At 43.2% G+C, this 12493-nt stretch overlaps 1 protein-coding gene across 2 annotated transcripts; it reads left to right on the top strand.

Moving 5' to 3' along the window:
* Window positions 1-244: 244 nt before the first annotated feature.
* On the top strand, window positions 245-12311 carry LOC136524018 (zinc finger CCCH domain-containing protein 44-like). Of its 2 annotated transcripts, XM_066517509.1 has the most exons (12): window positions 245-937; window positions 1042-1121; window positions 1723-1904; window positions 4130-5081; window positions 5159-5286; window positions 6443-6502; window positions 6599-6649; window positions 6759-6831; window positions 8708-8851; window positions 8942-10747; window positions 10818-10972; window positions 11090-12311. In XM_066517509.1, exons 1-12 carry the CDS (start codon window positions 492-494, stop codon window positions 12029-12031), a joined length of 5019 nt encoding a protein of 1672 aa, XP_066373606.1. In that variant the 5' UTR covers window positions 245-491; the 3' UTR covers window positions 12032-12311. The 2 variants fall into 2 exon arrangements, with proteins under 2 accessions (XP_066373606.1, XP_066373610.1); XM_066517513.1 differs by lacking the exon at window positions 6599-6649.
* The last annotated feature ends 182 nt before the right edge of the window (window positions 12312-12493 follow it).

Here is a 12493-nt window from a genome sequence, read left to right as displayed (position 1 = left end):
CCGAGCAGGAGAAGGCCCCGCCGCGCCGAGGGACCAGCGCCGCGCCCGGCGCCGAAAAGAAAAGAAAAGAAAAGAACGCGGCCCCGCCACGCCTTTTTCTCTGTTCCGTGCGCCTGCCCTGCCGTGCCGGTGCGGTGCGCCCCGCTCCCCCGCTCCCGGCCCGGCCGGACCCCAAAACCACCCAGACCGCCGCGATTTTTTTACTGGAAAGGCTTCCCATCCCCTGTTTACGCTAGCCCGCCAGCTCGCCAGCTCGCCCGTTTGCCCGCTGCCTTCCCATTTCGAGCTTCCGCCTCGCCCTCGCTTGCTGTATCATCTCTTTCTCCCTGCCTGCCCACCGCTCGCAGTCGTACACCAACTACCTCATTTTCGGGGCCGTGAGTGGGAGGCCGCGCGGCGACGGACGACGAGTAGGCCTCGAACGAGGGAGGGGTGGAGGACGAGCTAGGGTTAGGGTTTTTGGGCTAAGCCTTGGGTGGGGCTGCTGATCCATGGACGGGGGGACGGGCCCCGGCGCCGAGGTGCTCTCCCCGGGCGAGGCCGAGTGGCCCCCAGAGCTCCGCCTCCCGCCACTGCCTCCCGTCCCGGAGCCGCCTCCGCCCGCGCGAAGGGCCGCGCCCCATCTGCACCTGCAGCCGCAGCCGACTCCTCCCGCGGCGGCGACGAAGAAGGACCCGTCTCCGCCTCGCCACGGGGAGGGCTTTGATGACCAGCAGTTCCTCGGATCGATCATGGGGGCTGCGGCCTCGCCCCCGCAGCAGCAGCAGCAGCCGCCCGCCGCCGCGGCACCGGTGAAGAGGAAGAGAGGGAGGCCGCCGAAGAACAGGGACGGTGCGGCGCCGGTGCCTGCGCCGGTGAAGCCCGTGAACAAGAAGGACGAGGAGGTCGTGTGCTTCATCTGCTTCGATGGGGGCAACCTCGTGGTTTGCGACCGGAGGTGTGTGCGCGCGCGCGCGATTAGCTGTTGTATTACGTACGTATGGAACAGTAATGCAGCTTCCACTTGATTGCGCGTGCTGATAAGCTTCACTTTGCATTTAGGGGTTGCCCGAAGGTGTACCATCCTTCATGCATCAAGCGAGACGAATCCTTCTTTCGGAGTCGGGGCAAGTGGGATTGTGGTGAGCTATTCTCATCTGGACTGCGCCTTCTCAGTGTTTAATGTCTACTCATTTCTTGAATAGATACTGAGTACTACAAATATTAATGCTTAAGTGGATGTTATTATAGCACTTTGACATTGAGATAATGCAAGCCAAGAGCTGTTGAAGAAATAGGAAATGTTTGAAATAAATAAGTATACATTCGAGCAGAAACAGATGGTAATTAATGCATATACTCCCATATTAAATGAGTTAGTCAGTTATGGTAATCTTGCCATCTCATTTTACTCCAGCATGCAAATGGGAGCTGATTCAATCAATGTTACTACGCATATGTTGAATTGGTAGAAGAGGACAAAATTAGCAGTATAGCTCTTGCAATGTGATTCTTTGTTGGAGATTTATGTTTAAAGGCTGAGCCAAAAGGTATTTGCTGTACTTGGATTGACATAGGAGAGAAGAATGTGTCCTTTGGCATTATATGGTATCTGGATAGGACAAAATTATCTTGTTGTGATGATTTATAGAAGTACAATGATGGATATGTGCATGTACGAGTTGTTACAATTCAAATGTGATGGTTTCATATGCACTTATTTCTTGATGCCACACATATCAGGTTGGCACATCTGCAGCAGCTGCGAAAAGGCAGTACAGTACATGTGTTATACTTGTACGTACTCTGTCTGCAAAGGATGTGTCAAACAAGGCAAATTCTTTGGCTTTAGAGGGAACAAGGGCTTCTGTGACACATGTTATGGTACTATATTACTGATAGAATCCAAAGATGATGGTGCAAAGGTACCCAACTTTTAACTCTTATTTGTGCTTTCCACTTCTTCAGCTAGAGAAGCGTCTTTTATACACAGATATGTATGGAAAGAAAGTTAGGTGCTGCTCTCAGTGAAGAAGTAAAAATAATTGAATAAATATCGCTATTGGTCCCAAGCTTTACTTAAGGTTCATTTGAATACCTATACTTTTAAAATTTCCGATTGAGCCTTCAACCTTCAGGATATGATTAAATAAATACTTTCAGCCAGCAGGCTGACATGGCATCAAGAAGTCATAAATTGGCACCACAAGGCATGAGACTGTCAGTCCATAAGTTGTGTTAATGTCGGAAGACAAGTCTTGATAATTGATAAGGGATAATTTGGCATACACTGTGATTTAATTTCTTATTGATATTTTTATACAACGAATTTCTCATCTTGCTACTGAGCCATGGTTTTGTGTTAAGATCCCTTGTTATTTTGCATCTTTTACGCTATTTTCAATTGTCATATCAAATGCCATGCCTTTCCTGAGGTTTTACATTAGTGTTTCAAAATTTGCTATGGCATATTGTGCATATACTATTGTTACCTTTTTTTTGTTGATTTATCCAGTGTATTAGCTAAGTTTTGGGTACGGGTGGCCTTGGCTTCAATTTACTGTTGAAAAAATAGTTTTAAATTGAAGGAGTGTTGGATAATGTACGTGGAGTAAAAAAAAATGGCATCACCTTTAAAACTCAAACAACAACAACAACAACATAGCCTTTCAGTCCCAAACAAGTTGGGGTAGGCTAGAGTTGAAACCCATCAAGAGCCCCAAGTCACGGTTCAGGCATTTCAATAGCTGCTTTCCAAGTACTCCTGTTCAAACATAAATCTCTAGGTATATCCCAAGCTTTTAAATCTCTTTTTATTGCCTCCCCCATGTCAATTTCGGTCTTTCTCTACCTCTCCTCATATTATTAGCTTGGCTTAGGACTCCACAATGCACTGGTGCCTCTGGAGGTCTCCTTTGGACATGGCCAAACCACCTCAACCGATGTTGGACAAGTTTTTCTTCAATTGGTGCTACCTCTAGGCGATCACGTATATCATCGTTCCGAACTCGGTCCATTCTTGTGTGACCGCAAATCCATCGCAACATACGCATTTCTGCAACACTCAGTTGTTGAACATGTCGAATCTTTGTAGGCCAACATTCTGCTCCATACAACATAGCCGGTCTAATCGCCGTTCTATAGAACTTGCCTTTTAGCTTTTGCGGTACCCTCTTGTCACAGAGAATGCCAGAAGCTTGTCGCCATTTGATCCACCCTGCTTTGATTCTATGGCTAACGTCCGCATCAATATCTCCATTAGCGGAGCCAAGATGAGTACCTCGGGGGGGGGGGGGGGGGGCTAATCAATAGAGATTTAGAACAAATGTCGAAGATTAACGGTGAAATCACGTTTTTTCTACAGTAACCCCCCCCCCCCCCCCCCCCCCGTGGATCTGCCAATGAATATCTCCATCCCTCTGTAGCATCGATCCCAGATACCGAAAGGTATCCTTCTTAGTCACTACTTGACCTTCCAAACTCACATCTCCCTCCTCCTGTACAATTCCGCCAAAGTCGCATCTCATGTATTCGGTTTTAGTTCTACTCAATCTAAAACCTTTAGACTCAAGGGTCTGCCGCCATAACTCTAGTTTCCTATTTACTCCCGCCTGGCTTTCGTCAACTAACACTACATCATCAGCGAACAACATACACCAAGGGATATCCCCTTGTATGTTCCTGGTAACCTCATCCATTACCAAGGCAAAGAGATACGGGCTTAAGGCTGACCCTTGATGAAGTCCAATTTTAATCGGGAAGTAATCTGTGTTACCATCATTTGTTCGAACACTAGTCACAACATTGTTGTACATGTCCTTGATGAGGGTCACGTACTTTGATGGGACTTTATGTTTGTCCAAAGACCACCACATAACATTTCTTGGTATCTTGTCATAAGCCTTCTCCAAGTCAATGAAAAACCTTTAAAACTCAAAATGTCATAATAATTTTAGTAACTCATGCCTTAACAAAATAGACATTGATCCTGATACATGACACAACTGTATTGGCTGGTCAATCTTGTAAACTTTTGCTTTTTGCAAACACCTGCCTGAAACAAGCAGTACTACTTTGTTGACGCACAAATACCTTGAGCAAGTAATGGTTCCATCCTAGGTCTGTTGGTGATCCTATTTCGCCCTTTCAGGTTGGTGTTGATTTTGATGATCAAAATAGCTGGGAGTATCTTTTCAAGTTATATTGGTTGGATCTGAAAGGGAAGCATTCACTAACGATTGAAGAGCTAAAAAGTGCCAAGACCCATTGGACTGTTCCTACTACTGCTGGTAGGAGAGAGAAAGAGGAGTCATCTGATGAACTATATGATGCGAGCAATGACCAAGATGCTACTTTTGACATTTCCTCAAAGAAACGGAGACAGAATAACTCTTCAGGAAAAAGAGGACGAAAACGTAAAATAGACGGTGGCATTACTTCAAGGAAGTGTGGAACCTCAATTAACAGTGCTGGAAGCTTACCAAATGGATCAACAGGTGAAGGGATGTCCTTGCCAGGTGACACAAAATGGGCATCATCTGAGCTATTGGAATTCATTGGACACATGAGAAATGGTGATAGTTCTTATATTTCCCAGTTTGATGTCCAGGTTCTTTTGCTTGAATATATAAAGCAAAATAACCTCCGTGATCCTCGCAGAAAAAGTCTGATTATCTGTGATGCAAGGCTTAGCAGTTTGTTTAGAAAACCACGTGTTGGTCATATTGAGATGCTAAAGCTTTTGGAAATGCATTATCTTGTGAAACAGGCTCCAACATTGAATGCAGATAGTCAGAGAGCAATTGATTCAGATTCGGCTCAAGTAAACAATGGAGGATATAATGAGTTGACCGATAAATTAGGTTCTGATAAGAGGAGGAAGGCTCATAAGAAGATTGAAAGAGAACTGACAATTAATCCAGAGGATTATGCAGCCATTGACATGCACAATATCAATCTAATTTACTTGCGTCGCAGCGTGATGGAGGATCTTATTGATGAGGTTGCTGCATTCTCTGACAAAATTGCTGGCGCTTTTGTGAGGATAAGAATTTCTGGTCTTGGCAACAAGCAAGATATGTACCGACTGGTGAAAGTTCTTGGTAAGATTACTAATACTACAGAGTATAGACCTGTGATGCTAAATGCTTATACTACCTGGGTTTAATTCTATATGTAGGTACACATAAAGTTGCAGAGCGATACACTGTCGGTAAGAAGACAACAGATTATGCTCTTGAGATATCTAATTTAGAAAAAAAAGAGATTATCACAATGGATACGATCTCAAATCAGGATTTCACAGAGGTAATTAAATATAAGACAACAATTCTATGATGATGTATCCAAGGATATGTAGTGCAGACATTTAATTTTCGAGACCTAGTAGGCTAGTACTGTAGAATGAACCTTCCTGATTGTGATATATATTATATATCGGTTCCCCTTTGTTGTTTAATTAACTCACTATATACCTTTAGCACAAATCAGCATTATTACAAAAATATTATAGATTGTTTTACAGTTCAGTTTGTGATTTTTTTATAACACCAAAAATATCATACTTGGGTTTTCTGTTGGTAATGTTTTTTTAGCACTTATCTTTATTTTAAAGTTCACTTCAGTAATGAAAATCATTGCTCCCAACATAGAATATACCTTGTTTTCTTCGCTAAAATTACGGTAAAGTCAATCTGGATCTTAAATCTTAATACAATTAAAATCACAAGAGTTCAGTGAGAGATTGGTGTTGAATGTCATCGTATACAGTACATATGTTTTTCAAACACAGTTGTACAAAATCTGATCTCAGTTATTCCATTCGATTTGATAAAATGCAGTATGTTGCTTGTTTCCTTGGCCTCTTAATTTGTTCTTGTTTTTGGCTAAATACCTTTATGATGCGGTATACTGTTTACATTCTTGGAAGTTGCTGATAATGTATAAATCGTCCCATAATATCGTCCCATGATAGATATATTGTACTCCCTCCGTCCCTATTTATCTGTCGTTCTCACTTCACGAGAAGTCAAATGTATTCAACTTTGACCAAATATATACAAGAAAATATTAATATTGGTAGATATCTAACATACAGGTTTTGGCATGGCCCTCCGGGGGTACTGCGATATTGTTCCCATTTATGGTATATATGATTAGATAGATCATTGAATCTATTTTCATAATAAACTTATTTGGAGATACAAACGTTGCCAATGTTTTCTACAAACCTAGTCAAACTTAGGAAAGTTTGACCAGCAGGAATACCATAGCGACAAATAAAAAGAGACAGAGGGAGTATACATGTTGGACTGTTTTTTTCACCATTTTAATTTAGCTAGCTATTTAAATGCTTAGTTCTCATTATTGCCCATATTGAATCTATTATATACATGTTGGACTGTTTTTTCGTCATTTTAATATAACTAGCTATTTACACTGTTCATTTGCATGCATTGTGTAGGAGGAATGCAAGCGCTTACGTCAGAGTATGAAGTTTGGTCTAACTGCCCGGTTAAAAGTGGTACTGCTATGATTCAATATATGATGACAGATCTGATTCCCAAGTCTATCAAATTTACATAGTCTGATATCTCCTCTTTCCTTTTTAATCAATCAGGGAGATGTCTATGAGAAAGCTAAAATCTTCCAATCTCTGCGATTTAAAGATGTAGGCAAAATCTTTTAAAGGAACATTTGCCGCTTGCTGAGCCATGATTACTTTAGAATTCCTCTAGCTTTACTTATAACCTGACATGCTTTGCTAAATTCTTTTCCAGTGGTTGGAAAATGAGAAACAGAGGCTGAGCCATCTTCGTGATCGTGCTAGTGAAACTGGACGTCGAAAGGAATATCCTTTTTCTCTTAATAATGCGCTGCTCTTACATTTTCCTTGGTCCTGTGTGTTAGAGTGGCTTATCAGCCATGGTACAGTGTTTTTTCTCACAACAAATCAGCGAACAGTATTTTTCAGCCTGGCTTTTCAGCGAAACGAACAGGGTTGCCTCCAGGGAGGTGTCTTGCCCCCCAAATCCTTACACTGGACCATCAGTGGCAGAGCTAGGATTTTCAAAGTTGGGTATTTCCAACATAAAAGACTTAAACACAAAATTATATGTGATAAGATAAATATGAGCGCAAATGATTCACATTCTAGATACCACCATAGAGATAATTCATGCTAATTGGTTTGTTATTCATTTTTTTAAAACTCTATTAGGATCTACATGAAACTAAACATTCGTGTGCTGCATGGTTGACTAAACATTATAGGCTGTGTGTGGCCTTACAGCATGTTGGGTGCTGGCACTACTTGCCGGTAGACCGCTCCATTGTTCACGAATCGGTTATTCTTATACTTTTGGCTGTTGCTTAGGCGCTGCGCCGGTAGCAGGCCTAACCTAGGGTTTTGATTCGGTTATTCTTATACTCTTGGCTGTCGCTTGGGTGCTGCGCCGGTAGCAGGCCTAACCTAGGGTTTTGATTCAGACAAAGAGTTAAGGAGGTAGGGGCTAAAAATGGTGATGGGTGGCAAGACTCGAGAGATAGAAAGAGATTGAGGACACGTTTGGATGTTGCCGCCAGCTTGCACAACCAATTTGCGTCTATTTACTGGTGGCAGCGTGGTTGTTTGGATTGGCACCAAGTGCGCCCACACAAGACAAAAAAAAAGGAGACATTGGCACACAACTAAACTTAGACAACCAAGTCCTTCGCCAATGCTTGGCCTGCCAACATGTTGGGTAAGTGGACAATAGCTTCCAAACATGCCTAGAGTCATGTATTATATTATGATAAGGCTGTTGACATAGGTTACCTCATAAGCAGGAGGATGACCAACATACTAATGCAGGAGTGCGGGACTAGAAAGAGAGTAGCTAGAGTTTGATGGGCTGCTCAGGAACTCAAAAATCATTTTGGTCAAACACAAAACTATATATATACATGCATATATTTTACATATACATGGCCTTTTGCAAAATAAGTTGGGTATTCCTGGGAATACCCAGGAATCATGCTGCGTCTGCCTCTGCCCATGTGGACCATTTATTTGGATACATTATCACTTGGCTTTTTCTTACACCATGCCTAGTTTTGTGTGCTCGATGGAGATAACATTTTAATATCGTCATTAAAACTGTTATTTGGTATTTTGGTAAAGAATTAATCGATAAGGATATACTATTCAAGCAAAGTTGACATAGGAATCTTCAATTGTCCCTATTACAGGTTTTAAAGTTTCAGCGAAACCTGTGCTAGAAATACTTTATAGGTTTTCAAGGTACCTTAGGTTTCATATAAATTGTCTTTATTCTTTTGTTCACTTTTGTGCCTTTGGATTGGCCTTATTGATTTGTAATTTTTTGAAGAGCATAGAAATCTTGTCATCCTCGAATTCTGAGTGTTGAGAAATGAATTTTTGCACCTTTTTTTTTTACCTAGTGTTAGAGAAGATCCTCTATCAAAGCAGCTTTTGACAAATATGATTCGTATTTTGTTGCATTTGATGTGACACATCTGTGAAAGCTCAAAGATTTATGCTATGGCCTTCTTTTTTATTACCATAATTTTGCGGCCTGAATCTTGCTAGAGGAAATTATTATTAGCAGGGGTTCCTTTCTTTGTTTATCTTCAAATTTATTGAATAGCCTCAGGTGTCTTAAAGGTCCCACTTTGCCTACGTCAATAATGATAATCAATATTTATGATCCTTAACTATATCATACATTGAGAGAGTGTGTGGAAAAGTTGCAGCTTCTGAACACTCCTGAAGAAAAAGAACGCATGGTTAATGAAGTTCCAGAAGTACATGTTGATCCCCGGATGGATCCAAGTTATGAATCCGCTGAAGAACCAGATTATAAGAAAGCTGGTACTAAATTTACCTGAACTGTTATTATTCTATAATGATGTGTTTGGTTATATTGAACTTCTGCGAACTTGCTTTCTGATTTGTATGTAGTTGATTGGACCATGCATCGGAATGGACCAGATCAATTATTTCCAGGAAGAAAAGGGACAGAACTGAATTCTGTGGAGAATCATACACAAAAGAGTCTGGATGCAAGCGGTCACATTAGCAGTCTACCTACAGAGGATGTGGACCATAGATCAGGTGCAGGAAGTAACATTAATTTAAACAACATGGCACCTGAGCCTGCATCACTTGGAGTTTTATCAAATGACACCGAGCCAGAAAAGGTTTGGCACTACAAGGACCCTAATGAAAATGTTCAGGGCCCATTTACTCTTTTGCAGTTATCCAGGTGGGCAAGTTTTTTCCCACGTGACCTGAGAATATGGCTTACATTTGAGAGTGAGGAGAACTCACTACTGTTGACTGAAGTGCTCCCAAAGCAGCAGAAAGATTTTATTCAGCCTTCAGCAGTTACAACCAGTGATAAATCAATATGGGCAGGCTCTGGTCAAGATAGAATTAACTCAAATGCAAATAACTCTTCCTCCCCTATGGGTTATAACATGGTCTGTTCTTCTGCATTATCTAGCTCGTCTGCTGAGTGTTATGATCCAACAAAAGATCTAAAGCCTCTGGGTGGAACTTTGCCATCAAGATCTCCGAAAGATGCTCATGCTTTGCATGAGGTCCAGAATCAGGTTAACTATTCATCCACAATTCTATCTTCAGCTGGCCCATATGTACCACCCGGTTCTCATGATGAAAGGCTCTCAAGAGACAGGGTTGGTGAATGGAACAGTAGTCAGGACAGTGGTGGTATTTGGAGTCCAACCACCAATCATAGTCGGAAGAGTAATGCGCAGCAGCATCCTGATGGTTGCACTGGGAAGCACCAAATGCAAACTGAATCTAAATGTAGTTCACATGTCTCAGTTCTTACTCCACAACAATCTGAGAGAGACCCTGCCACTTCCCTTAGTACTACAAGTCGTCCGGAGTTCAAAGCCATGTGCCAGCAGGAAGGTTCTTCATGGAGTTCAGCTACAAATGCTGGAACTCATGACCTACAGTTATCTATTGCTTTAGCAAAGCCAGAGACTTGTTCTCCAACAAATCCTGTTGAAGACAGAGATTCGAGTTCTGCTTCTGCTGTGTCTTGTCAGTCAGGGGCTCCTGCCTGCATTCCCCAACCAGATCCAACATCTACATCTAATTCAAGGAAGATCGAGGCAAACATGGATCAGCGTAAAACATGCCAACCTGACACATCAAGTGAATCATTTGATCGGCTTCCTGAACCTAAAAGTGGCTCACTCTTTTCCTTGAAAACTCAACATCTTGAGTCCGATTACCCTAGTCCTATACCAAAACTGGAGGGAAAGGAGACTTCCGTGAACCAGTCAGGATCAACATCAGTAGCACATGAGAATTTAGCTACAAAGACATGTGTCCGCGCACCTACTAGTAAAATTGATAGCTTGCAACCACTTAAGGAAAGATCATGTCCAACAGATAGGGACTCAATCAATCAATTAGAGCATCTGTTTGAAGAGAATGCGATAAAGAGAAATAACGAAGTGGTCAATCCTGTATCAGATGCTGAAGGCATTGCTGTATCAGATGTGTTGGAATCGTTAACAGAACAAGATTGTCCTTTACAAAATTTAGTGCCAGCTTCAGCTGAGGAAGAACAACCACAATGCTCTAGTCCTATTGCATTGTCCCCTTGGGGTGAACCAAGTTACTATCAGGGTGAAGCTGTTGATTCTGCTCTATGGGGCGTCCAAGATGACCCTGGTAATGACATGTGGTCAATGCCTTCACCAACACCTGGTATCCAGACTTCATCAGGTTAAGATGCCTATCTTTTTCTGTCTTTGCTTCCTTACACAACTTTTAGTCTTACAAAATTCTTCTACAGGTCTTGGAGCTGATGGAAAAGACGCCTCATGCATCATAGAGGAGGCGAGAGCGGACCAAGGAGTTAGTGCTTTTGTCGAAACATTACCAACACAAGGGGAGAAAAAGATGGAACATGCAAACTCAAGTGCCTCAGGTTCTTTAGTGCCAGAACAGGTAATGTTAATCATATATCTAACTGGTGTAAGATTCCAACTTGATTCGTCTCTTGACTAGAGGAAAAAACTTAGTAACACAATGTTCTAGCTAATATATTGCTTCTGACACTCTTAGGTAAAACCAAAAGCAAGCACTGCATCAGGCCCATCTCTAGATGGGAGCACAAAAGCTTTGGGTTGGCAACCGCCAGGCTCATCTCTAGAGGGGAGTGCAAAAGCTTCGGGTTGGAAACCACCAGCCTTATCACTTGCAGGGATTGGTAATGCTGCAGGTTCACAAGCATCGTGTCCCTCTACGCAAGGGAGCACAAAATCTTCAGGTTGGCAGCGAAGTTCATCCCCAGATGGGAGCAGAAAAGCCTCAGCTTGGCAACGGTCAAGTACATCACCAGAGGGGAGCGGAAAAGCTCATGGCTGGCAACGATCAGGTTCTTTTACCCAGGGGGGTACAAAATCTGCAGGTTGGCAACCCTCTGGTTCTTCTACAGATCGGAGTGCAAAAGTGGATGGCTGGCAACAAACAAGTTCATCTCCAGAGGGAAGCAGAAAAGCTGCAGGTTGGCATTCATCAGGTCGTGAGAGCTCAAAGGTCACATCTGGTGCCAGCGAAAACCGTAAATTGTCTTCTAGTCACCAAGCGACGACACCAACAGGGAGGCACTCTTTGGCAAAGAAACAGGGAAGCAGCGACAAGGGTGCTGCTGGTTGGGAAGAGGCTCCAGGAAACTCTTTGGAAGCATCCAAGAGACAACAGGGAAACAGCGACAAGAATGCAGGCTGGGTAGAGGCTCTCGGAAGCAACAGGAGCTGGCATCCATCGTCTGGTAACCCCGGTCGGGGCAGCCAGGGGAATCACCAACATGACAGGCATTTTCACAGCAGTGATTCGCGGTGGGGTAGCTCAAACTACCCTAGGAGGTTTGACCATCGTCATGACCATGGCAGTGGTGGTTCGTCAAGACCCTCGTCAAGAGGGCAGTCTCAGAGGGGGGTATGTAAATACTACGAGAATGGCCACTGCTGGAAGGGTTCGAAATGCCAGTACCTGCACCGGTGATTGCCATTGCCGTGGAAGCGGAACGCCCGATTGCCTGGTCGCCCTCACATTTTTGTATAGCAGCATATGGTTTCGTCGTAGTGAGTATAGGAGAACGCTTATTAACCGTGTCGGCACCATTAAGCTGGTAGTAGTACATATCCTTCGAGAGGAGGAGCATGGCTAAATTAGGATTTGAAGTTTATCGCAGGTACTGATGGCCTGGGATGAAGATTCTCCGCTTTTGGTGCAGGAGTGCACCCCTTTTGTTCAGTTAAACGGAGTTGTGGGCAGCTACAAACATGAATTTTCTCCCTAGGTCAGGGTGCTGTGCAATCGTACATAGGAGGGCTGCACGTCCGAATGCCTACGGAAGAGGGGCGTGCAAATCATCCGAATGCCTACAAAAGAGCGGCCACCGGCCCGCGGCAGACATGTGAACGGAATGCTGTCCTCGTACCCGAACTAACGCGGCACCGGCAG

This window comes from Miscanthus floridulus, chromosome 2 (genome assembly GCF_019320115.1).
Source record: "Miscanthus floridulus cultivar M001 chromosome 2, ASM1932011v1, whole genome shotgun sequence".
NCBI lineage: Eukaryota > Viridiplantae > Streptophyta > Magnoliopsida > Poales > Poaceae > Miscanthus > Miscanthus floridulus.
This window is presented reverse-complemented; position numbering and strand designations above follow the sequence as displayed.

Excerpts from the sequence above, each read along its gene's own strand:
- LOC136524018 (XM_066517509.1), top strand. The coding sequence starts at position 492 with ATGGACGGGGGGACGGGCCCCGGCGCCGAGGTGCTCTCCCCGGGCGAG. Across the intron at positions 938-1,041 it reads CTCGTGGTTTGCGACCGGAG|GGGTTGCCCGAAGGTGTACC; the intron begins GTGTGTGCGCGC and ends CTTTGCATTTAG. Across the intron at positions 1,122-1,722 it reads TCGGGGCAAGTGGGATTGTG|GTTGGCACATCTGCAGCAGC; the intron begins GTGAGCTATTCT and ends CACACATATCAG.